General features: G+C 53.0%; 2 protein-coding genes across 5 annotated transcripts in view; one reads left to right on the top strand and one right to left on the bottom strand.

The window, feature by feature from the left end:
* Vav2 (vav guanine nucleotide exchange factor 2) overlaps positions 1-11,588 on the bottom strand; it is a 173,353-nt gene extending 161,765 nt beyond the window's left edge. For 2 of the 4 annotated variants that reach the window (XM_074052877.1, XM_020177354.2), the window contains exon 1: positions 10,814-11,587. In XM_074052877.1, coding sequence (XP_073908978.1) covers positions 10,814-11,017 — 204 coding nt within the window. In that variant the 5' untranslated portion in view covers positions 11,018-11,587. Of the gene's footprint in view, positions 1-10,813 lie in introns of all 4 variants that reach the window. The other 2 variants (XM_074052876.1, XM_020177351.2) reach the window with 2 other exon arrangements.
* LOC141415690 (uncharacterized) lies at positions 11,016-22,789 on the top strand. The gene is made up of 3 exons (XM_074052662.1): positions 11,016-11,469; positions 11,523-11,877; positions 22,249-22,789. Exons 1-3 carry the CDS (start codon positions 11,016-11,018, stop codon positions 22,547-22,549), a joined length of 1,110 nt encoding a protein of 369 aa, XP_073908763.1. The 3' UTR covers positions 22,550-22,789.
* Positions 22,790-26,108: the final 3,319 nt, after the last annotated feature.

Here is a 26,108-nt window from a genome sequence, read left to right as displayed (position 1 = left end):
CAGGAAAATCAAGAGGCACAGTGTTTGGGAGGGAGGCTGGCAGAGGTGGGGTTGGAGAGATGGGGTAGGTGCATGGAGCAGAGAAACACCTAGAGCCCGAGCAGCCAGTACCCACCCGTCTGCACGGTGCCTCTGGTCCTGGGATCACCCTGAGTGCCCCATCTCAGGGGACACCCTTCCTGCTGTGGCTACCTAAGCTCAAGCATAAAGGCTCAACAAGGTGACATGTTTTGAGGTGACCAAAATGCAGTAGGCAGCATTTGAAGAAGTCTGACAGAAGAAGACAGGCAGGCACCCCTCCTGGTCCCGCGCAGATGACAAAGGACACAGCGCTCTAGGGGGCTGTGGGACTTGGAGTCTGGCTTCCCAGTTGGTGGAGGGTAGGGGGAACCCCACACTCCACTGCCCTTGAAACCAGAGGCAAGACAGTCACCGGGAGCACAGCTTCAATCTGAGTCAGCTCAGGGGCCGGGAGCTGCTGTCTTTAGTCCTTATGCAAACTCTAGTAAACTGACAAACGAACCCCACAGAACAGAAACGTGGTTTCTAGCAGCGTCTGTTCTTGTGAACCCCACAGCTGGCAGGCTTTGGAAATCTCATCCGGCAGCCACCACGTTGTTTATCCTTTGAATTCAGAAGCCAAAGATAGTGTCAGCTAGAGAAGACCGAGGGGGAGGAGGTGGCCCAAACAATGTAGACATGTGTGAGTAAATGTAAAAACGGTAAAATTAAAAAAAAAAAAAAAAAAAAAGCTCTGCAGCCAGAGGCTCCTTGGAGCAGGGGGTTTGAGACAACCCAAATCAGAGCACGTTGAGTGTAAGCTCTGTCAGGCTGGGCTGGGAGGTCTGAGACTTGACCAAGGAGCTTGTCCTGCTACAGGTCAGGGCTGTCCCGGCTGGGAGGGGGATCATTAGGATCCAACAAGGGGGCTCCTCAGCCCAGTTTCCACCCCAGGGTTGAAGCCCCTTTGTTGTCCTTTTGCTCATAGGTCCTGGTACCTTTGCTTCCCTGCAGTGCAGCCCCCTCCCCAGCTGTGTTCCCGCTCGTGAGCTCAGGGAGGGCACCCCCAGGTCTTCAAAGAGCTCAAGGGCTAGGAATGACGGTGCATAGAAGATTTCAGCTCCATTCTGCAAGGGGCACGGGGAGTATAGAAGAGCCTTCTCACAGCTCAGAACGGGGTCCCCACTGCCCCCTTCTATCTGTCCTCAAGCAAATACTGTGCACTAGTTCTTAGAAAGTCCCTTGGGAGGACAAGGAAACAGGGCCCAAACATGTGCCAGGCCAGCTGAGGGACAGCCAAGAGGTGGTGGGTCCAAGAGGACCTAGCGTTGTGCTGGTCTCCACCCAAGAACATGCTGGCCGCCACACCCTGCCTGCTGACTGCCTAAGGCCAGGCCCAGGGTGGGACAGTGGGTCCCCAGGGGTCTGCAGGAGGACAGCTCAGCCTGAATGGGCGGAGCCCAGGATCCCAGCACATGGGAAAGGCAGAGGATGTTGACAGGCGGGAAAGAAGCACAGAGGAGACTTCCTCGTGCAGAGGCACAAAGGCAGGAGCCACAGTTGCTCCACCAGAAAAGAGCTGAGCAGAGAGCTAGCGGTGAGGACCCCTGGCCAGAAGCTGGCCCTCCCAGCAGACCCCAGCTGAACTGTACTTAGGTACTGGTTCCACTCCTGAGCAGAAAGGACACTCAGGAAGCACAGCGTGTGTGCGAAGTGAAGATGAGGACACATGCAAACCTCATGAGAAAGGCAAGAGCCACTGTCACCTGGCCAGGCAGCCAGCCTGGCGGTCCTACAGAAAACAGTGCCCGGCGCCAGCAAACCTTGCTGGCTGTCTCCACTCTTCCTCATTCTGCTTTCCCCTCCCAAAGGTCAGCAATACAAACAGTGCTGTCTCTGTGGCCCAATGCCCAACAGCAGGTGCTCCCCAAAAGGGGACGTCAAACCAGAGACTCGAGAAGTGACAGAGCGAGTTCTCCTCCCAGCCACCTGGGAGCAGGTGAGGGACAGGCCCAGAAGGGCTGAGTTAGCTAGCCCTGGGGCCATCTCTGGATTCAGGCACCAGGCTCTCTGTCTCCCAACTTCCGTCCAGCTCAGGGATCATGCCAAGGGGCTGGTTTGCTGGTAGAGTCAGAGGGGAAGTAAACAGAGCTCCTGAGGCAAGAGACCTGCCCTGTCTGATAAGAAGTCCCTACCCCCACGCAGCTGTGGGACCTTAGCTTACCCCTCTCTTCTTCCTTTCCTCATCTATTAACAGGGAAAGAGTCACCCACCCAGATGCCTGGCAGGGCCTCCGGAGTCCAGGTGCCAGTGCTGGGCAATCAGAAAACAAACCCCACCTATACAGGGTAGAGGAGCCCCAGACATAAACACACTTCTTCACCAGGGGACTGGGGCACTGCTCTCAGCCCCAACAACACACAGGACAGCCGCTCCCCCTCCACCATTGTCCAGCTGGCTTTGGGTGGCCTTGACCACCATCCCTAGAACGACCCACCCCATCTCTGCAGCCTTGACAACAGTACCCCCTGAGAGGCACAGAGGATACACAGAGGAAGCTGGGGACTGGGCTCAGCCCCATTCACCATCAGGGCTACCTGGCATCCATCCACCTGTCCCATGTGACACACGACACAGATTTCATAAAACACACCCATGACCCGAGACAGGGGCTACAGGTGGGGGCACCTTCAGCTCTTGTCTCAAATACAGCCCTCTCCCTGGAGCAAGCCCCCATCTCACCCTTAGCTATCAAAAGCTTCTAGTTTTCAAGGCCAGCTCAAGAGCAGCCTGCCCCAGGAAGCTCCTAGCAATCTCCCACCCCAGAGACCCCAGCACCTTTGTGCTGAGGACAGACAAAGCCCTGGCCCATGTTGACAGCAAAGCTAGCATATGCCCAGTCCAGAAGCCCCTGGCCAAGAAATAGCAGAGACTCCTTCAAAGGGTGTCCTGACTGACCAGCAGTCCCTGGCCCACCCAGGGTATTAGTGTAATTACTACTAGCTCCCTCTGCCATCTCAGACTTCCAAGTTGGAACCATCTGGTTCACCCAGGGAATGGGGCCAGGGAGCCTCCTGCACACCCTTGGGAGTGCCCCCTCTGAATGGAGCCCTCTCTGTCCACCAGGAGCCTGCCAAGGGCTGAGGCTCTACTGTAGCCAGCGGGGAGGGGAAGTAAAAGGTGGCTGCCCATTGCGGCTCAGCTCTGGATGCCACAGGAGCAAGCAGCAACCAAGGGCCATGTCCACCAGCCAGGAGTGACGGCCATCCCCAGGCCCAGCACAAGGACTATAGCACCCTGAGATAGCCATGCCTGCTGCAAGGCACAGGTTACCCACTAAATCCTACTAGGAGTGTGTGGGGTGGCCACTGTCATCCCATTTCAGGGTGAGACCAAGCTCCAAGGAAGCATCTGCAGCAGGCCCAAGGGGTCCAGCCTCCTGATCCTCACCCAGGAGGCACGGCCAAGGGCAAAGCCCAGCCAACAGCCGGCCAGGGGACAAAGTCATCAGGCCCAAAACTGTTAGCCTAAGGAAAGCCAGAAAACACTCTGCTCTTGTCCAGCACTTCCTATAGCACAAGTTCCTGTCAAGGACTTTTGGACAATCACACAGAACCAAGCAGGGAAGAGCACAGAGGACCAAGAGCCCTTCCTGGGGTCCTGAGCTGGCCTGAGGGCAGGAAAGGTCCCCAGGACAGATCTCCAAGGAGCCAAAGTGGGAGCCGGGCAAACAGAAAAAGAAAGGGCAGGGGAGGGGAGGGAAAGGGCACGGCAGAGTCAAAGGACCTGACACGAGAAGACAGGTGGAGTACCAGGTGCCAGGGAGACAGAGCTCAGCTCAAATCCTAGTATTGGGGGGAAAAAAGAAACACTCTATTGGCGTGAACCCCACGCCTGGTTCACAACACATCTCTGGCCGCCCTCACACTACAAGGGCAGAGTTGAGGAGTTGCGACAGAGGCTGTCTGGCCCACAAAGCCTGAAACATGTCAGAGCTAGCTCTTCACAGAAAATGCTGGCTCCCCTGCTCCAAGAGAGAGATGAATGGCTGAACTAGGGCAGAGGGAGAGAAAGGTGGATGCCAGGGCAGTGGGAAGGGAGGCCCGGGGTGGAGTGTGGCCAGAGGGGTGAGGCCCAGCATCTGCCTGACGCACCCTACCATACTGACCCGCCAGCCCCAGCACTGCCCCCATCCAAGTGTGCCTCCCAAGCCCACAGGCATGGCCTAGACCCAGGGACAGGAGGAGCAGGACAGGCAATGAATGTTTCCCCACTGGTACCCTCAGGCATCACACTGCCGATGGCCCATCTGGGGACCCAGAGGCTTCCAGAAGGACAAGGGGGACTTCCTCCAGAGAAAGGACGTCCCATCACCTAAGCCTTGTAGCAAGAAAGAGCTCAGGCGAGGCCCGGGAGTGAGATGACACCCACCTTTGGCAGGCCCCTACCCTGGGTCCAGGGCCCAGCTTGAGAGACCCCCATTCCTGATTCTCTGGGCTCCCATCCCTAAAGCCTAGACCACAGACAGGCCGGTGCCACACACAGCCCTCTTCTCAGTTTCACCCTGGCCCATACCAAAGTCAGATTTTTTTCAATCAATACACAACACACAGCCAGGCACTGGTGGTTCACACCTGTAATCCTAGCCACTCAGGAGGCAGTGGTCAAGAGGAACAGAGTTTGAGGCCAGCCTGGGCAAATAGTTTGAGAGACACATGGCACACAAACACCTCACACCAGTGCCCAGCTGTGCCCTCCCCTTAGACTGGGCAGACACTGCTCAGTGCTCTTTCCTGCTGACCTCAGGCACAGATCTGGGGACCCTGCTCCACACAGCCCTGCCCTGCCACTCCCAGGCAGTCTGGCCACTGTTGCCTATCCAAGTGTCACAAATACTGCCAGGTGTAAGTCCTCAACCTTGATTTCACTATCACCCCGTAAGGAGCCTTCTCAGACATTCTTCATCTTTTTTTTTTTGCATTAAGGTCTTCACCTTAAGCCACTATTTTTGTGAAGGGTTTTTTGAGATAGGGTCTCAAGAACTATTTGCCCAGGCTGACTTTGGGCTAGCTTTAAACCATGATCCTCTAGATCTCTGCCTCCTGAGTAGCTTGGATTACAGGTGTGAGCCCCCAGCACTCGACACCACGTGGAATTTTAACATGAGTGCTGATATATTTTGTTCGGGGTGTGCACATCAGTGCCCTGTCCATAGGAAAATAAGATTTCTGCACCCCCAAAGATCTGATTTTCACCCCCTCAGGGCATTCTGCTGACACTGCATAGGTCAAATTAAATGTTATTAGAATTAGTGTTTCAAAGGAGACTCACATCTGCAATTCAGCTATTCAGAAGGTAGTAATTAGGACTGTGGCTTGAGGCCAGAAATCCAAAAAGTTAGAAAGACTCATCTCAACCAATAATGCTGGTATGGTAGAACATGCCTGCCATCCCAGTTGCTCAGGAGGCCTAAGTAGGACAATGGAGATCCAGGCTGGCTCAGGCAAAAATGTGAGACCCTATCTCAAAAATAACCAAAGTAAAAAAGGGTTGAGGCCGTGGCTCAGGTGGAAGAGCACCTGCCTAACAAGATTGAGGCCCTGAGTTCCAACCCCAGTACCACCAAAAAAATGTAATAAATTAAATTAGTATCCTGGCACTGGTGACTACTGTAATCCTATAATCCTAGCTACTTGGGAGCCTGAGATCAGGAGGATTGCAGTTTGAGGCTAATCTGTACAAATAGTTCACAAGATCCCATCTCCAAAATAACTAAAGCAAAATGGACTGGAGGTGTGGCTCAAGCAGTGGAGAGCCTGCTTTGCAAGCTCAAAGCCCTGAGTTCCAATCCCAGTCCCACCAAAATAAAGTAAGTATCATAAAGCTGGGCATAGTGGTACCTGCCTATAATCCCAACACCCAGGAGCCTGAGTCAGGAAGATCACGAATTCCAGGCCAGCCTGGGCTATACAGTGACACACTGTCCCAAAGGAAAAAAAAAAAAGTGTTACCTATATCTTAATTTTTAAATATGACCGCTGGAAATTTTTAAATACAGATGTAACACATTACCTTTCTGTGTGGCAGCACTGATATGCATAGAAGACAAATCTGCATGTGACGTGTATGCACACAAGTGAGCACACACAAATACACGTACACTCTTGCACACATACATCAGCTCCAGACCAGAACGGAGAGCACCAAGAAGCAAGAGCATCCCAGGAGCCTTAAGCACACCTCGCCCGATCTTTGCTTCTAAATACCTCTCTCCTCTACCAAGAAGCCAGAGTCCGTGGGAGAAATGGCCAATTCCTGACCTGGGACAAAGAAAAACACAAGATGAGCAGAGAACATCTTGTGCCAGAAAGACCGAGGAGCTCCCAGAGTGACTGGGTGCGTGCCAGGAAGATACACGGAGGCCAGCCTGGAGCAGTTCCCACTGTCCGCCCCGAAACAATGTGCACAGCAACGTAAATAATGCTAGCAACAGACCATAATGCACGGGATGGAACAGGAAGCACAGCCCAGACTGGGAGGAGAAGAAAAAGAAGGGAGAGAGAGGGAGGAAAGAACAGAAAGAGGGAGAGGGAGGGACAGGGAGAAGAGAGAGAGAGAAGGAAAAAGGAGGACAGAAATAGGTATTTGTATTGTCTCCAAGTGCCTTCTTTTAAACACGGTTACAGAACAGGGAACAGAATGACCACAGTAGAGAAGTCTGCCGACCCCACTTCAATCCATTATTAAACTTGACATCCCCAGCAATGGGACAAGGCTGAGGTGTGCCCTTACAGGTGCCAGGCCTGAACCTAATCATGAGGAGGCATCAGACCAACCCAAACTGGGGCATGTCCTGCAACCAAAGGAGCCTGTGACCTTCCAAAGCATCAAGACCATGGAAACCAAAGACAGACCCCATCCCTGGCAGAGAGAAGCTCGAGGGAAGTGGGTGCAGCTGAGGCTCCCAGGTCACTTCTGCTGTGAAGAACACTGACTGGGACGACTGGGGAACCTGAACTGATTACCTACGGCTGCTGCCTCCGGATTCAGATGGCTCTGCTGTGGCTACAGAGGAGCCCTTGTTTGCACTCAGGACTCTTGGAGTATCAGACAACCACTTCCTCAGTCAGCAACCCGCTGGCTGTCCTTCTAAACTAGACTCCACGACAGCAGGGACTGGCCCTGGCCTGCTCCCTCCTGCTCCTCCCCAGGCATGAGGGTGGTGCAGCACGCAGCAGAGGCTTGGGAATTAGTCCCTGAAGGAAGGAACCAAGGAATGACAGAGCAGCATTCTGTGAAGGAGGCAGGTCCCTGGGGTCCAGAGGTGATGTGGTCCTGCGGAGAGGAACGAGCTCCCAGTCTGGACCTTCACACTCTAAAGCAACCCAAGACCTGAGTTTCAGAGAACAGTACCTGGAACGCCAGGAGTCCAGACAAGGCTCACAATGCCTTGGTACAGGAGAAAGCAATCAGAAGAGGCTCCCTGGAGGGGCCTCACCACCAGCTCCAACAAGACGAACCAGGCTGGAAGCAGGTATTGGTCTTTCTGAAAGAGCACAGACAGGCACAAACAGAAAAGGCATAGGGGAGGGGGCAAAAGGTGGCCAGGCTGGAGGGTCAGGGGAAAGGCAAAGAGCTGAGGGAGTGAAGGCATTGCGGGGGGGTCAAACCCTGGTTGCCTGGGCCCTCCCTACAGACAAGCCACCGATGTCCAATGAGGAAAAGACCATCAGGGTGACGTGGGTATAACAGAGCTGGGTGGGTAATGGGCCACGGCAGAACAGACGCAAGGACCATCTTCTGGCATGGCACCCTCAGGACCTCACAACCACAGCTGCTTCAGCCACACAGTCCTTCTTAGATCAGCAGACTGTGCCCTTACCTCATTAGTTTAATTAAACCCAAGGTGGCTTCCAGGCATTTTGGATAAAATAAAAAAGTGCATCCTGCCCGCTCCAGGAGAGCACAACAAAGTGAGCAAGTGAACCTCTCTGTGACCCTCTCCTAACACATGGCTCTGTACACAGCAGGTGCTCAATAAATGCACATCACTGTTGCGCTCCTCTAGGCCCAATAACCCAACTAGGATAAACTCCAAGTGGGAAGAACACTCCTAACGCTGTGAAGACAGGATGTCACCATGAAGCCGTGTGGCCTTCCAAAAGGGATCATCGCAGAGGCCTGTGAGCTGGATACCATGGAAGGCAGGGAGGAAGGCCTGTATGCCTTGCAGAAGGACCCTTGCCTCTGTCATGCCAGAGTCCCACAGAACACAGGCACACCCTTGCCCCCTCAGCCAGAAGAAAGCAGATGCTAAATAAATAAATAAATAAAAAGAAAGCAGATGCACACCATGAAAAGCCCAAAAATGAGGTCCAAGCATCCATCAGAAAGTCCGCAAGATAGCAAGGCGGGTGTAGAGAGGTCTTCTGAAGTCACAATGTAAGGAGAACCAAGTTCATAAGATACTTTTGTCACTGACTAGCTGGGAGACCTGGGGTAAGTCACCGGAATTCACTGACCTTTACCTGTCTCAACTATGAATCGGGGATTGTGCCTAGCCCAAGGCAGCGCAGGGCAGAAAAGACAGCTGTGACTTTTCCTGTGATCCAACCACCCTAGACCAAGATGACATCTCCCTCCCCCCATAAGAAATGTGAGCTTCCCAACAGTAAAGAGCAGTGCCCAGAGAGGCGTGAAGTGCCTCTCCCGCCCCTGCACAGCCAGCCCAGCCAGCCATTATAAAGACAGTGGTTTCTGCACTTGTGACTATAGAGATGACACCACTAGCCAACCCCAACACCACACAGCTTCACCAAGCACTGCAGAGGGGCCTAAGCAGGAAGCAGAAACCGTGTGACCAGCCCACCCTCTGTGAGGGCCAGTGAATACAGGATCTCAGCCCTCAGCCACAACGTCTAGATGGTGCCTCTGAAGTCCCTAACATTTTTTGAGCACCGCACTGGGGCATTCTGTGCCTGCCCTTAGCAACCTCACACTGTGGCAGGGAGGAAATGAGGCCCTGAAGGCTGTCACCCACCTGGGAGTTGACACTGCCAGAATTCAGTAAGAGCATATGGCCACACGGACACATGCCCGCCTGTTCTCCCTGCCACCCAGCCCCCTTAACACCCCTCTACAGGTGTAGAGGACTGGGGCAGGGCCTCAAGGGGATTGTGTCAATGTCAGTACTGCTCATGGGACCTGAGGAGCTGCCCTAGCAGTGACCCTCCTCCCATCCTGGCCAAACCACAGCTGGGGAGAGACAGGGAGCACCCAGCCACTCCCCAGCGGGTCTGAGCCCCTCCCCGCCAATCAGCCAGACCCACCCATCCCAGCCTTCCCACAAATCAGTGGAAATGGCCTGGAGCAAGCCAGCCTAGGTCCCCCGCAGTTCAGTCAAGGCTATGAAGGTAGCAGCCCCACCTCCCCTCAGTTTCTTCAGCCATAAAATGGGTGAGTACTCCCCAGCCCCCAGGGGGTTGTGAGGACAGAGGACAGTCTGTGAAAGTACTCTGCAGGGTCACTTTGAGCCCCCACTAGGTCGTGTAGGTGCCGGCTGCAAGGAGGCCCTGAGGGTTCCTTCTCTGGGCTGTCTGCGAGGAGTACTAGGAAATTATCACCGAGAAGGAGGGAGCCCCTCTCCTTTCCGTCCCCCTCCCCTTCCAGGCTCTCTCTCCTTTGTCATCCACCCTGGAGAGGCAGCCCCATCTCCTCAGAAAGGCAGACATCACCAAAGGGCTGAGGCCAGCAGGGGCTGGAACAGTTAAGATCCGTGACTCACTCCATCCCTCCCTCCTGGACACCAGCTTCCCTAAGTCCCACTAGTGAATGGTCGCTGTCCACTTGGAGTTGCCTAAGGCTGGTGGCTGGGACAGAGGTGACCGAGCTAGCAGGCAGGTCGCACCTGGACAGTACTAGGTGGACCCGGAATGCCCTCCTCCCGCAGCCCCGTTTGCCTCCCGGATCCGGTCCAAGCGCGATGGGGTGGGGGTTCTGTGACCCCCAGAGGGCAGGCCGCAAGCCTGGATTCTGCTTAACTCTCAGCCAAGTTCCCTTCGAGCGGCCAAGAAAAGCAGCTCCGGCCAGCGGAGCGGACATCTTCCTGCCCGGCCCTGCGGTCACATGCTTGCCTTCGCCGCGACAAAGGCCACATTTGAGGGCCCGAAGGGAGGCGGGTGAGGAAGCCGGCCAGATTTGAGAGCCCTGAGGTCATTTGCCCCGGGCCCAGGTCCTGCAGGGGGCGGAGGCGGGAGAGGGGGGCGGCCCCGGGAACCCCCGCCCCGCCCCGCCCCGCCCGGGGCCGGCGCAGCCAGAGCGCCTGCTCGTCCTCCACCGGCTCCAGCCACCAGGCGCGAAGCCCGAAGACGCGGTCCCCGGCGCGGCCACCCGGCGCGGCAGGCTCCCGGGGCGGAAGGGACACTCGCGGGGCCTGGGCGCCCAGGCCCTGGAGGGGAACGACAGTGCTCTCCGGAGCTGGAATCCCCCTCCACGCTGGGAGGTGCAGCCGGGGAATGAGTGCACCCGGGTAGTACCGGCGGGCGGCGGAGGCGCACCCCGGGCTTGGGGGACTTTGGCCAACTTCGCGCCTTCGGGGATAGCGGCTAGGTGGAGCCGGCTCGGAAGGATGGAGGCGAGCCTCATCTCTACCGCTCCCCCCACTCCCGCCAGCCGCCCGCCGACGTCCCAGTTCGATCGCCCCAGCCACAGTGCCCCGGCCTCCCGCCGCGGCGACCTCGGCGTTCCGGCTCGCGCGCCCCGCGGCGCAAACGCCAGAGCTCCGGGGCCCCTCCCGCCACGTCCGGACCTTCACCTGGGACATCTGTGGCCGGAAGTTGATGTCCTTGAGGTCGATGGAGCCGGGGGAGAGATTGTGCAGCAGCTGGCACAGGAGGACGCCGTCGCGCAGCGCCTGCGCCAGGTCGAAGACCACGGCCGAGGGCCACACGACCCGATGGTTGGGCGGCAGGACCTTGCAGTCGATGAGCCAGCGGCCGCACTGCCGCCACTGCTCCATGGCGCCCGCGGCGCCCGTGCGCTCGCCGCACTCGCCGCAGATGCTGAACCGGCTGGCTCAGGACAGCGCTCCGGCCAAAGTGCGGCAGCCGCGGGGCATCCCGCCCGCCCGCGAGGGGCTCAGCGGCCGGGGCGGGGCTTCGCGCGGGCGGCCCCGGGTCCCCGCTGCGCCGCCGCGCGTCCCTCCTCTTCCTCCTCCTTCTCCTGGAGCTCCTCTCGGGCCGCCGCTCCCGCCCACGTGCGGCCACAGGGCGGGCGCCGGGCAGCGCTCTGGGTCTCCCCTTCACACACACAAGTCCACTCGGGCCCCGGGCCGGGCTCCACGCCTCCCACCGCCGCAGCGCTCCCCGATCCGCCCCGCCGGGCGCCGCATTCTGCGCTCGGGGCGCCCCGCGGCGGCCGCTGCTCCTGCCCCGCCCGAGACAAAGGCCCGGCGGGTCGCTCGCTCTGTGCGTCCCGGGTCTGAGCCGCCTGCGCCGCCGCCGCTTTGTTCGCCCCGCCCGCAGCCTCTGCGTTCGTAGCCCGGCGATCGGACTCCAAGGCTTCGCTGCTCCGGGGCGCTGGGGGCGCAGGGGGCGCGGCCACGGCCGGGCGGGGCCGGGGGCGGAGCCAGCACCCTCGCCTGGCGCCTCCCCGCGACCCAAGCACCTCCTCCGCTCCCCCTGCCCACTTCCTGCCCCGCGACAGCCCGCGAAAGTTGCAGAGGGCTGAGGCTGCGGCTCAGGTCCCGGGCCCGCCGTCTTTCTCCAAAGGGCCCTGGACTTCTGGGGAGCCCTCGCCCGCGGCAAGCGATCTCACCTGCGGAATGATGGGGATCCTTGTCCCTGCGCCCCTCCAGTATGCCGCTGGACCTCCGGGGAGGTCAGGAGATGGTCCCCGGCACGCTACGCGCCCTCGGCTGGTGGGTCAGGAGAGATAGGCCCGGGAGGGCACACCCGGCTGGGCTAGGCTTCTCGCGCCTGCTTGGCCCATCAAGCTACTCCAGAGGAGTTAATTGAGGCTGGGGATTCATGGATGCAGGTCTCCCCAGAGCCCGGTTCCGGTCCTCCACTCTTGCCAGGGACCCCACGATGCCTCCGAAGGCCGGATTCCCTGTTCTCAGAGGGCAGAGCTGGCTTCTAGGGCGGAATACGCATGACATGAGTAGGAAAGAGTGAGCAGGAAGCCCTTTCCCCAGGGACACAGCCAGCCTCCGTGATTGCTTCGGGGAAGGACAGGCAGCGAGAATGTTCAGTCCTAGGCCTCGTGGGCCAATGGGAGGGGCTTCAAGCGTAGAAAGAGCAGATTCTGCGATGGAAATTACATAAGAGTCAGGGCCCTGGTGCTGATCGTCTGAGTGCCGAGGTACTAGCAAACCCTGGACAGATCCAAGCCCTGCTCTGAGATTGGCTGTCTTGCGGGCAGTGTGACTAGCCCCCAAGTGTGGACGAGCAGCTGAACTCGGCCACCCCACAACCCAGTCGCCCTTCTCTCTCTGCCTGCCTGGCAGGGGCCAAAGCAGGACGGAACCCCCTCCTCACTACAAGCCCAGAGAGGACCCCTCCACACAGAGGCTGGCTATGGGGTCCTATGCTAGGAATGCCCTCTGCAGAGTCAGCTTGCTTCTTCCCAGCCTGAGAGGAAGCATGGGACCAGAGCAGGGTAAGGCCCATAGAGAGGCCAGAGAGGAGCCAGCCCTTGCCAGGACTGCAGCTCCTGTCTGGGCGTCTACTTCTGAGAAAACAGTAGGGCACTTTTGTGAACAGGCAAAGGAAAGGGACCTTCCTTGGGGAGGGGGATGAGCCATCCAAGGAGCAGTGAGATAAGGGGGCCACAGGCGGACCCCTCCAGCATCTCCCTGAGAAAGGAATTGCTAACCTGGAAACAGGTGTCTGGAGCTCCAGCCCGGTGCAGCACCCCCAGGCTCTGCTCTGAGACTGGCTGTCATGAGGACTGCACTTGTCTCCTCTACTTTGCAATGAGGTCCTCTCACCACCATCATTTCTCAGACTTGCTTGAGAAATAAGCTGGGAACAACTGTTCAGAGGCTTGGCCCATTGTTGGGGCAGAAGAGGCCTCCCCCCAATGCCTTACCTGGGACCCCCTGCTGATGCTGCCCCATTCGTGCATGTGTGTTCTCCCCAAGTAACTCTCTCAGCATGAAAGGGGGCTCTATCCCCCTGCCCTTGGCCTTCCTGTCTGGACAGGGAGCCAACCAAAACCAGCCAGGTCTGGGACAGAGGACTCCCAGCCAGCAGTGCGGACGTTCATCTGCTGCCCCCTGGTGGTGCTGAGGGCAGTGCAGTCAGCTGGCTGTCCAGCCCTGTCATTGGGCTGCTCAGGGGTGCTGGGGGTTAGCCTGGAGAACAGACAAGTTAGGAGACCCAGGCCTCGCTGCTGGATGGTCCTAAGCCAATCACAGTCCTCCCTTGATCCTAGTTCCTGGCCAGGCAATGGAAATGCATGGGCAAGGTGCGCCTCAGTCCGTAGGAGGCTCTCGGGCGAGATGCATGGCAATGAATGCATGGAAACCCGTTGTAAACTCTATTCTGAATGTCTGCTGTGTGTGTGATGAGCAGTTCAGGTGCACCAACTCAAAGGAGACTTTGGGTTCGCTCACAGAGGGGAAAAATCCCACCCACCCAAATCTCAGGCCCACCTCCAGGGGTGAGGAGGAAGGTGACCAAGAGTCACAAGTGCAGGGAGCCGAGTCCACCTGGAGCAGTGGGGCTGGACCAGTGTGAATTCTAACGCCACAAAGGAACTAAGGGTGTCCATGCACTCAGTCATTAGCCAGTCAACTGCAGTGTCACCCCAGCTGCCTATCCGCCTCTGCTCTCCTCCCTCCTGCTATCCACCTGTCCCTGAATCTATCTGCTCACCCCACACACATCCCTCCGTCCATCGCTGAGCGCGGCTTTGTTCATGGGGAATGGGAAGTGTGTGTTTTCCCAACATGACTGGGTGGAAGAATTATTCTCACATCCAAACCACATGAATGCACACATTTGCAAATTCCATTTGAAGTTGCATCATGCAAATTCAGCTGTCACAATTTCCCGGGAAATTATAGGTGTAGAAAAAGACCATCTGGCCCACCGTGGGGTTGGAGTATGACTGACTGGATTGTTGGGTGTGGGCTTTTTACATTTCATTTGAAAAGACAAAATGTAGACTTTTTACTGCTACGTGTGTCAACTTTGAAGATTAATTCAAACCCTATAATCCATCCATTCTACCCTAAACTGTAATCTCTGAAATCTAGCTGCCACACATTTTCTGATGACTGTTTAGTACACCAGGATGGTGTCCTCTGAGGCCTGCTTCTTAGAGGACCATGATTTGGGGCTACTCAGTCAAGGCTGTAAAGCAGGGACACCCATCTCTAAGAAGGAACCCACTTGTCAGCAGGAGGCTGAGAAGTTGAGTTGGACAGACTGACTTCTGCAGGAGGCGCCTCATCCCAGTGCCACCAAGTCACCTAGATGTGGAAGAGGAAGGCTCCAATAGGACAGGGTGAGGGCCAAGCCCCATTTGACCGGATGTGAGTGGCAGCACCCAGGGGTGATGCTGGGGTCCCAATGTCACTGAACAGGCTCCCGGTCAGGTTCCACTGAGCACTCCCTGGCTGCTGGAAATGTTGGTTTTGTGAAAGGAAGCAGCAGCCATGAGTAGGGAGCACAGCCCAGGAGGGCCTGACACCACCCTTACCAACATCCAATACCGCCCTTCCACCTGAGCAGGATGCCCGTCGTCTGGGTCCTTCTGGGTCTCCCCCAGCTTTGCCACCTTGTAAGGCAAGAGGTTGGCATAGCCAAGAGCACATGACAACCCCACCTGCCAGACTGCCTCCCTGATAGGCCACAGCACAATTGCTCCAAACCTTGGAACACTTGCATCACTCCCAAAAGGACCCCATACTCCTTAACTGTCATCCCCACCACCACCCACCCCCAGCCCTGGCAAGCACTCCTCTGCTTTCTGTCCCCATGGATGTGCCCATCTGGGACACTATGCATAACTGGAATCACACAACAGGTGGCCTTTTGTGTCTAGCTTCTCATATAGAACACACCAGTAAGTGCTTCCTTCCTTTTTATGGCTGACTAATAATTCATTACAAGTGGAATCAATTTTAATAATATATTTTACCTAATCCACTGTATCTGAAATGTGATCATTCTAATATGCAATCAACGTGAAACTTTATTAAAGAGACATTTTGCATCCTTTTCTCATATCTTCCGAATATAGTGTGTATCTTACACTTATAGCACATTTCCATTTGAACCCTACATTTCCACCAGAACCATTTGATCTATATTTATGATTCTTAAAACTCACAGTTGAAAAAGTAGATCTTCATGCCAAAGCAGTTTCAAATAGATTTAAATGTTTGCCAAAATGGAATAGAGTATCAATTTTTAAATTAATTAAACTGAGCAGAGGGTCCTCTGGAGCATAGCCCACTGGGAAATTTGTGTCTCCTAAAACTCAGTTCATTCAACACTTCCTGAAGGGAAGTGCCTTCTACACCTCCCTTAGAGTCCCTGTGATGTCCACATGACTGTGGGGTGATCGCTTCACTGTCTTCACAGCACCCAGCACAGTACCCAACATGAGCTCATCCCTCTACCTACCCGCCCAACCACATCCACCCATCCATCTACCTATCCATCCTTCTATCCCACCCATCTGCCCATCCAGAAGTACTTCCTAAGCACCCACCCTGTCTGATGCCTGCGGAGACACAGAATGACAGGGAGATGGCCCAGGATTGCCACAGAGCCAGGAAGGTCAGGTGTGAAGGGACAGCAGAGGCTGCCAGCCCTGGCCTCTTGCCTCCTGGGCGGTCCCGGAGTTCCGCAGAGCACCACGCTGTTTCTGCACAGGGGTCAGCCCTGGCAGGTGCACTGCATTCCACCCAGCACACATCCTGAGCTTCACCCTGATGCAATATGGCCACCAGCGGAAACCAGCAGTGATTCCCACTGCTGAATGAGCTCCACAGGGCCTTCCCTCATCTGTCCGCAGGAGGGATGCCAGGGCCATCAAAGGTTTCTTGGCTCCATCTAGTGGGAGAAGACAGGTTTTAACCTTAACTATAGCTTCCACCGGACCAGGGCACCAGGCTCAATCAGGAAGTACCATCCCAGACATCTCTGCGATGGGATGGTGACTCGGGAAAGGAGAGAGCCAAAGGGTGTCCTCCTGAGACTTAGAAGCCCTCAGGAGGACACTCGTAGGGACACACTTGAAGCACAGGCTAGAGGTCTCCTCTGGCCAGTGGCCACCTCTTTCATGTCTTTCCAGGGTCAAGATGAAGGTCAAAGTTTGCATGGTCTGTCCTGCCACACGAACCCTGCACACCTCTGCTTCCAAACACTGGACACTCTTTTGTCATTGCCCTCATAACAGATCTTTGCTGACAGCTGCTGCACTGACACCCACAGCACAGCTGTGCCTCCACCTCTTACCACATGGCCAGAGTGGGGCAAGGAGCCTGTCAATCTGCAGTCCAGAAAGGGCCTGAAGTCTCCTAGCCACCCCACCACCTCTCCTTTAGGCAAAGCCAGTCTTGCTGGGTGCACAACATCCAATGTCTTTCTGCCCTGCACCTCTCCACCTTCAGGGCTCCAAGGAAGCCAACTGCAACGTGTCATTAGGGACTCGGGAGCCTTTGTCCAGCTGCGGACAAGAACCCATTGCTGACAGTAGATGGAACACTGGGGGTCCCTGGCAGGAGGCAGCCATCATTACAACCTCTCCCCAGGCAGAGGAATGAGATCGCTGGGGACCAGACCTGCTGGTGACTGCAGCAGTTCAGACAAATGGCTGGAGGGAAGGAAGGGTGACCATCAGAACCGCGGAAATTTGACTGTTGCAGGACTGCAGTGGAGAATAGCAGTGAACAGAGAGCAGGGTCCCCATTCCAACCAGGGAAAGCTAGAGGACTGGTGGCAGCAAATAGGAAGGGACTTTCACACACTGCAGCTGCAAAGCAGGCAATGTCCAGGAGCTCTGGGACAGCTGCCTTCTACAGCCTCCCCGCTGGGCTCTGGCCCAGGCCAGGGCCCTGACTTGGGAGGAGAGACTCTGGGACTCAAGATGACCCACTGGGACATCTTGCCCCCTGATCCTCTGAAGCTCCAGGGCAGCAGAGGCCTGGTATGTGCACCTCCACAGAGGCCACCAGAGGGCTCTGCCTTGCAAGCAGACAGCACCTTGGGTGTTGGACCATGCCTGGAACTCAAATTTAGGAGTCTTAGCCTTTTATTCTCTTTGAAAAAAACATCATAAAAACCCCACACCAAATTGGGCATCTCACACCTGTAATCCCAGCTTCTTAGGAGGCAGAGATCAGGAGAATCTTGATTGGAAGCCAGCCCAAGCAAATAGTTTGTGAGATCCTGTCTCGAAAAAACCCTTCACAAAAAAACAAAAACAAACAAACAAAAAAACCCCATACCTTAGCCAGTGTCACTGAATCCCTCTTTTTGGGCCCTATTTCTGGGTCCTCCAGAGACTGTCATTGAGTTCAACCTCTGAGGTGACTAGAGGGGACAAGTTAACCAGTTGTTTTGCCTTCTGTCCCGTTCCCTAGAACAAGCGATATTTCCATTGCTCTTAGCCACTGCCTGGCCAGATAACCAGTCCCTCCATTTTCTTCTGCACACATTTCTGCATTAGTATATAGAGTGGGGTGAGTGGTGTACCCCCAAAATCTATGAGCATCTCATCCCTGAAAGATGTGATCCTCTATGGAAAAAGGGGTCTTTGCAGACGTAACTAACTTAGGATCTTGAAATAAGGAGGCCATCCTGGATCACCTGGGTTGCTCTAAAATGCAATGATACATCCTTCTAGAGACACAGAAGCAGACGGTAGAGTTCAGGATGGGGGGCTTGTCTAGATACACAAAAGAGGAGGCGGCCATGTGGACACAGAGGCACAGGCTGGGGTGATGCAGCCATGAGCCAAGGAAGATCTCACACCTTGGGCAGCCAGGAGAGGCACAGAACAAATAAACCCCAGAGCCCCTGTGGGGAGGGTGGCTCTGCCCACAGCTTAATTTTGAACTTCTGCCCTCCAGAGCTGTAAGAATACATTTCTGTTGTTTTAAGTCATCAGGTTCCTGGAACTGTGTTCGAGCCACTGCAGGAGAGCAACGCAGAGCTCTGACCTATAAGGGGACCCAGACTTGTAAGCATGCATTCATCAGGAAGGCATCCCAGCAGCTCCTGACTTCTCCAGGAAGCTCACAGGCCTTGGACATTGGCGGGAGCCTTGGAGTCTGGCAGCACCAAGGGTCTCCTTCCACTGTAGGCGCAGTGGAAGTTGATCCCCTTTCCTGGACAGGTAGAGTCAGTGGACTGCCATCGACCACTCCTAAAGGGGGAGTCGCTCAGACCCACTCACGCTCAAGGGGAGGACACGATCCAAGGACTTTGTAGACCTGAGTAAATCCTAGCCAGGCACCTTCAGGAGGCATCAGTCATGATCCAGGCCGCCCTCGGGAGGAAAAATGTGAGGCCCTTCCTGAAAAATACCTTAAGCCAAACAGGATGGGGGCACAGCTCAAGCCTAGCAAGTGGGAGGTCCTGAATTCAAACCCCAGCACCGCTGGTTGTTGTTAATGTAAAGCTATAGCAACCAAACATTCAAAAAGAAACAATAAGTGCATAAACTGGCAGGGTGATTGTGGGTTTACGCCCTTCTGGAATGAAGGTATGAGTCACCTCCTTGCAGCCGAGACCCTGCTGAGGGCAAAGAAAACCGGACAGGCAGCCACATAGCTGAATGTAAGCTATGGCCTGGCGATTTGTCCTAGGAGCAAGGGCTATGGCCACTGTCCCTTCCTGCCTTGCTTGGGAAGTAACCATAGATTTGCATGTAGCTACCTTTTCTGCCTCTCCACACCCTCCCTATTATTTCCAGCAAGCTTTGTGGGTAACTTTGCAACTTAGCAGGTGAAAGTCGGAGGCAGTGCATGAAGGATAATTGACAGCCAGGAGAAGGAGCCTCTGTGGCTGCCCGGCCAGCCCCACCACCAGAGCCCCTCAGCTGGGGATAGGGACGCTGGGTCACCCCGTACAAAGGACAGTTGCGTCTCCTGAGGCAGAGTCAGGGTTTTTGGTCTGCGGAAGTTCAGAGACGTGTAGAATGTTGGCTTGGAAGCTGAACAACGGGGTGGGCTGGCCGGGAGCGCCTGTCACCTCTGGGCCATCCCCAGTGAGAGTGTTTCTAGACATTCCTTACGTTTAAAATGTTTTCATTAGTATATGGCACCTATACAGGGGGACTCATCGTGACATTTCCACGTATGCATATGTTGTACCCCGGTTGATTCCTCCCTCCATTATTCTCCCCCCTTTTCTTAAAATGACTGACAGGCTTCGGTGTTCCATATTCATTCACCCATGTATAGAATGCACATCCACCATATTCACCCTCCTTTACCCTCTTCCCTAACTCTCCCCCTCCGCTATTTATACCCTCCCCCTGCATGGCCTGTTCTGTACCCGTCCTTCGTTAAGCATCTCTTCACTGTTCAGCGGAGTTAGCCTGGCATTCTACCTGTAAATATGCTGCAGTTTAATCCACCTAACCTCTCGATTACTCTTCCTCACCTTTCCCCCACCCCGTACGTTCAGCAGTTTTCAAGCATTTCGCTGTCTTGTTCCTACACAGATGTGACGTATTTCCATATTATTCACTGTATCATTTTCTTTTTCTTTCCCTCCTCGCCTCGTCTCCTCTAACAGTTGCACTATTGGAAACGTGTTCTGTGTATGTGTGTAGATATGTATATGTGTATGATGTTGTATTTATATTTGTATCTGTCTTCCACATGAGAGAAAACATTCGGCCCTGTCTTTCTAAACCTGGTTAACTTCACCTAACATGATGTTCTCCAGTTCCACCCATTTACCTGTGGATGACAAAATTTCGTGCTTCTTTATGGCTGAATACTATTCCATTGTGTATAAATACCACATTTTCTTAATCTATTCATCAGTGGTGGGGCATCTTGGCTGTTTCCATAGCTTAGCAATTGTGAATAGTGCCGCAATAAACATGGGTGTGCAAATGCCTTTGTTGTAACCCGACTCACATTCCTTCGGGTATATCCCTAGGAGTGGTATTGCTGGATCATATGGGAGATCTATTTTTAGTTTTTTGAGGAAACTCCATCCTGCTTTCCCCAGTGGCTGCACTAATTTATATTCTCACCAACAGAGCATAAGTGTTCCTTTTCCCTCACATCCTCACCAACATTTGTTGTTTGTGTTCTTGATGGCAACCATTATAACAGGAGTGAGGTGGAATCTTTTTTGTTTTTTGAGGGTTTTTTGTTTATTTTTGAGGTGGAATCTTAATGTGGTTTTGATTTGCATTTCCTTTATGGCCAGGGATGTTGAGCATTTCTTCATGTGTTTTTTGGCCATTTTGGGCCTTTGAAAAAAATTTCTGTTCAGTTCATTTACCCATTTCTTCTAGACCTACCCTTCGTCTCTGTTTGTGTCCCATGGATAAGGGCGCTAGAGGCCTCTGCTCCTCGTTTGCGCCCTACCCTGGGCTTCCTGTCCCCTTGCCACCCCCAGCAATGATTCCTCACTACGGGAGCCACAGTGGTTTGTTCCCAAGCCGGGCCAGTTTGCAGTTTTCCCAACATGCGTAAAACTGTCTATGCATAGCCTCCCTCAGAGACACCAACTTGCTGGGCTGAGGTCCAGGTCCCAGCCCTCTTGGGATCCTATTCTTAGAGCAGTGACACCACTGCCAGCACCCCTGCCAGCACACTCCAGGTGGGGTCTGAGTTGCAGCTGCCTGGGTCTCTCCCTTTCTAAATTTTAATCACTATGTCTATGTCTTTTCCCCTTTGTTCCTTTCGCCTAAGGGTGGAGGTTACTTCTTTTTGCCTTTAAGATAATTTCAAATTTCTCAACATTTTTATTTATTCATTATTTTTCAACAGTCCTGGGGATAGAACCCAGGGCCTCATGCATGCTAGGCAAACACTCAACCACTGAGCTATGCACCCGGCCCTAACTTCAGGTTCTTTATTCTGAAAGCTGCCTAGCTACTTTGTACCCAGTGAATAAAGCCGTATATTAACTTCTCTCTGTTCGGACAACTGGTGCAGTTTCCTCTCTTCCAGCTAGACCCTGATAAGTCACGGTTGAATCATACATATTGTGTAAGCCGAGAAATCCCAAACGAGGTTAAAATAAAGCGAAGGTGGTTTTATCTGGCTGCAGAATAAATTTTTCAAATCATGAAAACAGTGAACCAGAGACTGAACCAGTGCTCAGCCCACCCAGGCTCGGCAGGCAACGACAGAGCATCTTCGGGAAAGCGAGGCAGGCCCGAGAGAACTCTGGACTTTGCAGCCTCATGCCGTCCTGTGTGGTCATGAAGTTTATGAGTCCAGTCAGAGAAGCAAACTGGCCAATCGGTATTTCCGTTTTTCTCAAACCTTGCAGTGGTTCCCTCTGGCAGATCTGGTCCTAGGCAATTTATCCCACCAGGAAAATCTCTGAGGCTTAGACAAGGAGTTTTGCTCTCTCTGAGACCAGGTCTGCAGCCATCATAACTTTTATAATGTCAACCACAATTTTTTTCTCGTTTCTCTTGTTCTGTGGCTTTTCTTGTCATTGTTTTTCTTTTTTTTTTTTTTGTTTTGGCAGTACTGGGGTTTGAACTCAGGTCCTCATGCTTGCTAGGCAGGCACTCTATCACTTGAGTCACTCCACCCGCCCTTTTTTTGTGTTGGGTTTTTTTCAAGATAGGGTCTCACAAACTATTTGCCTGGGCTGGCTTCGAACTGTGATCCTCTTGATCTCTACTTCCTGAGTAGCTAGGATTACAGGTGTGAGCCACTGGCGCCTGGCTACTTTTCGCTCTTTTTGTTTTGTTGAGACAAAGTCTCACTATGTAGCCCAGGCTGGTCTTGAATTTGGGTTCCTCCTTCCTCAGCTTCCTGAGTAGTGGGATTACAGGCATATACCACCAGGCCTGGCTCCTTTCCACTAGTAAAAGGTGTATTTAAAAAATTTAGAGTTGTTTTAGAATTACAGAAAAATCGCAAAGATGGTACAGCTCCCCTGTACCCTACACCCAACTGTCTCCTTGTGAGGTTAGCGCAGCACATTTGTTGCCAAATGTACTATGTGAATATTAGAATTAGCTACAGCCACACTTTATTCAGACTTCCTTCCTTTTTACCTGATGTCCTCTGTCTGTCCCAAGGTCCTCTCCAGGACACCATGCTGCATTGTTGACTCTTCTCAGCGGGTTCTTCTTAGCTGTGACAGTTTCTCAGACTCACTGGGCAGCGGTCGTGCCACAGAGCCATTCACGGAGACAAACAGTGCTCTCAGGAGTGCCAGAACCTGGTTTGCAGAGTCGAGACCTGCAAGATTTCTGTGGCGTGGGCAGTGACCGACACACTGTCATGACTGGCCAGGCTAGGCGGTGCTCACCGGCAGAGACGCTGACCTCTGGGACGCAGTTGCCAGCACCACTGCCACCAGACTCTGATATCGTATGACCGAAAGTCATCAGCGGCGTGTGCATGCACTCTCCACGGCTCTGCATGGGACGTGTGTTCAGAAAATGGCAGCGCTAGCATGAGCTCATCAGCCACCGAAGAGTCAATTGACTGACAAAAACCACCTTCAAGTCCCTAAAAGTAACCTAGGCAGCTGTTATCATCCTGTTCCACAGTCAGAGGTGTTGTTTTCAGCAAAGCTAGCGGGAGAATGGTAATAAAGTGCCCAGCTGTGCAACCTCTGGAATTAGTGATTTTTAAAGCCCACTGAAAGCAAGTGAAGTTAGTGGGTTTATTTGGGGTTTCCCTCAGTTTCAAGGTGAAGCTTGTGAAAAAACAGCATATGCTGTTTTTGCATCAATGATTCTTGGCCTCTGGGACCAAAAACAAGGGTGGCGCCAGCCCCAGGTTGGACAGGCAGCTGCTGGACAGACGTCCTTGCAGAAGAGTTTTTTCTATGAGGCTCCTGTTATCAGCACACACATGAGACCCACTCCTCCACACAATCCTAGCATTTATTCTTGCTATTATTTGTTGTTGTTAGGGCTTGACAAAAGTTGCTTCCATTTTTGCTTTGTTTTGGTGGTACTAAGGATCGAACCTGGGACCTTGTGCATGCTAGGCAAACACTCAACCACGGAGCTACATCTCCAGCTCCAAGTGACTCCACCATTTTAATTCTGACAACTTTCACAAATTACAGACTCCTTTACTTTATTTCAGGGCAAGGGGCAGTCCTGGGGATTGAAGTCAGGGCATCACGCATGCTGGGCAAGTCTCTAACTCTGAGCTGCACCCCGGCCTCGCCACTCCAACCTTCTACTTCAAGCTGTCTATTCTTCTTGTGTGTGTATTGGTAAACTGTATTTTCCTAGGCACTTGTCCACTTAGCTAGATTTACAAATATCTTTTAAACATCTATAGGTTCCATAGTGAATCCTTATTTTAATTCTTGTTTTGTTTTTTTGGTTTTGGTGGGACTGGGATTTGAACTCAGGGCTTTGCACTTGCAAAGCAAACACTCTACCCCTTGAGCAACACCTCCAATCCACTTTGTTTTGGTTATTTTGCCCAGGCTGACCTCAAGCCTTGATCCTCCTGATTCAGCCTCTGAAGTAACTAGGATTGCAGGAATGAGTCACCGTGCCTGACTCCTAAATTCTTAATTGTTGTTACTTGTGCCCTTTTTCTTTTTCTTTTCTTTTTTTTTTTTTTTTATGTGTAGTTTCTTAGCCTCTTCAATGAGCCACCTGTTAGTTTTGTTGATCTTTTGTGTTTTTTTGGCGGTACGGGGGTTTGAACTCAAGGCTTTACACTTGCTAGGTAGGCACTCTACAGCTTGAGCCACTCCTCCGACCTGCTACTGTTGATCTTGTTGTATGTTTGTTTTCTATTAATCCCTTCTTTTATTTGATAAATTTTCACTGTTCTTTTTCTGACATAATGTTTATCTTTTAACTTTTTAAATGTCTTTCTTTTCTTTTTTTTACAGTGCTGGGGTTTGAACTTAGGGCCCTCACTTTGAGTCACTCCACCAGCCCTTTTTTGTGTTAGGTATTTTCAAGATAGGGTCTCGCAAACTATTTGCCCAGGCTGGCTTCGATCTCTGCCTCCTGAGGAGCTAGGATTATAGACATGAGCCACCGGCGCCTGGCACTTAAGGCTAATTTTAGAAGTATATATTTCTCCCTCTCCAGGTTTATTGAAGTCTGACTAACAAAAATTGCATTTATTTAGGGAAAATAATGTAATGCTTTGAAAGCTGTATGCATGAAGTAATGACCACAATTAATCTAATTAGCATATCCAGAACAACTGAGATGGACTCTCCTAGCGAATTCCAAGCACAGGATACAATATTCTTAGATGTGGTTGGTCCCCTCTACTTTGCGTCTTCAGTGGTTATTAATCTGACAGCTGAAGGCTTTGCCCTCGGACCTGTGTCTCCTCTTACCCCAGCTCTGGAAACCGTAATTCTACCCCTTGTTACTACGAGCCTTTCAGATTCCACGTGGAAGTGAACTTGGGCAGTGCTTGTCTTTCTGTGTCTGCTTTATTTAACTTCACATACAGTCCGTAAACGTCATCCTTGTTGCTGCAAATGGCAGGATTTCTTTCTTGTTGAGATGGTATAATATTCCATTTTGTGTGTGAGCAAGCTTGCCACTCACCCACTGCAAGAGACCTCGGTTGCACTTACATCTTGGTTGTTATGAATAGTGCTGCAGTGAACATAGGAGTTCTCTTTGAGATGGTGATTTTTGGTTCTTTTAAACCACCAATCACATGGTACTGTGATTTTTTTTTCTTTTTTGTGGTACTGGGGCTTGAACTCAAGGCCTACACCTTGAGCGACTCCACCAGCCCTCTTTGTGAAGGGCTTTTTCAAGATAAGGTCCCATGAACTATCTGCCCAGGCTGGCTTCGAACCCCAATCCTCCTGATCTCTGCCTCCTGAGTGGCATTATAGGCATGAGCCACCAGCACCTGGCTTTTTATTGTTGTTGTTATTTAACGTGTGGGGAACTAGGGTTTGAACTCAGGGCTTCAAGCTTGCAGGAACTCTACTGCCTGAGCCACACCCCCAGTTATTTTGAGCCACACCTTTGGTGTGGCCTTGAACCCCCATCCTCCCCATCTCAGCTTCCCAAGTAGCTAGGATCTGTAAGCCAAGTGAGCCACCAGTTCCCTGCTGGTAGTTCTATTTTTAATGTTCTGAGAAAACCCAATACAGTTTTTCACAAAGTCTATACCACTTTACATTTCTAGGAAGGAGATAGGGAGGGAGGGAGAGAGAGAGGGAGAGGGAGGGAGGGAGGGGGAGAGAGAGAGAGAGAGAGAGAAAGAAAGAGGACAATACCAAATGAGAGAATGGCTGGGGTGTGACTGAGGTGGGGTGCAGAAGGTGCCTAATTTTCACCCGGCTGCTACAGCAGCGCAAATGACAACTACTTTTGAAGTCAGTTTTTTTGAGGGGGAACATATTACGGTTTGAACTCAGGGCCTCATGATGGCTAACAGACGTTCTATTACTTGAGCGACACTCCCCAGAGACATTACTTTTGCGATGATATGCGTTGTACAATATTTAATAAATTAAAGTAACAATCATGAGAAGGGGATCAGGAACCAGTGTAAAGATCAGTTAGAGATGAATCAACTTGGGTTGTAACACATTTGCGCGTGGAAGCAATGCTAGGAATCTCTCTATAGCTACCCTTAACTCAGTTAGCAAACACGCTTTGTCTTCCCTATTATGCTTATGTCTTCTCTTCAACAAAATTAGAGAAAAGGGCAGAACAGGTTCTGCCTGGAAGCGAGGGGGGTGGGGAGGAGAGGGTGAGGGCGAGGGGCAGGGGGGAGAAATGACCCAAACAATGTATGCACGTGTGAGTAAATGAATAATAAAAATAAAATAACTATCGATTATTAAGGGAGAGCTGACAATAGTAATGGCAATAGCTCTGACAAGGGACACTACACAGCAGCAATACAAAACTACCGTCAGTGCAGTGACAGGACCCAGGACAGAGAGAATGCCACAATGCTGGCTCTTGCA

This window comes from Castor canadensis, chromosome 13 (assembly GCF_047511655.1).
Source record: "Castor canadensis chromosome 13, mCasCan1.hap1v2, whole genome shotgun sequence".
NCBI classification, from domain to species: Eukaryota; Metazoa; Chordata; class Mammalia; order Rodentia; family Castoridae; genus Castor; species Castor canadensis.
Note: the sequence above shows the minus strand (reverse complement) of the source record. Positions and strands in the feature narration are given on the sequence as shown.

Excerpts from the sequence above, each read along its gene's own strand:
- LOC141415690 (XM_074052662.1), top strand. The coding sequence starts at position 11,016 with ATGGCGCCCGCGGCGCCCGTGCGCTCGCCGCACTCGCCGCAGATGCTG. Across the intron at positions 11,470-11,522 it reads GCGGGTCGCTCGCTCTGTGC|CCTCTGCGTTCGTAGCCCGG; the intron begins GTCCCGGGTCTG and ends CCCCGCCCGCAG. Across the intron at positions 11,878-22,248 it reads GCCGCTGGACCTCCGGGGAG|GTCCTCTCCAGGACACCATG; the intron begins GTCAGGAGATGG and ends GTCTGTCCCAAG.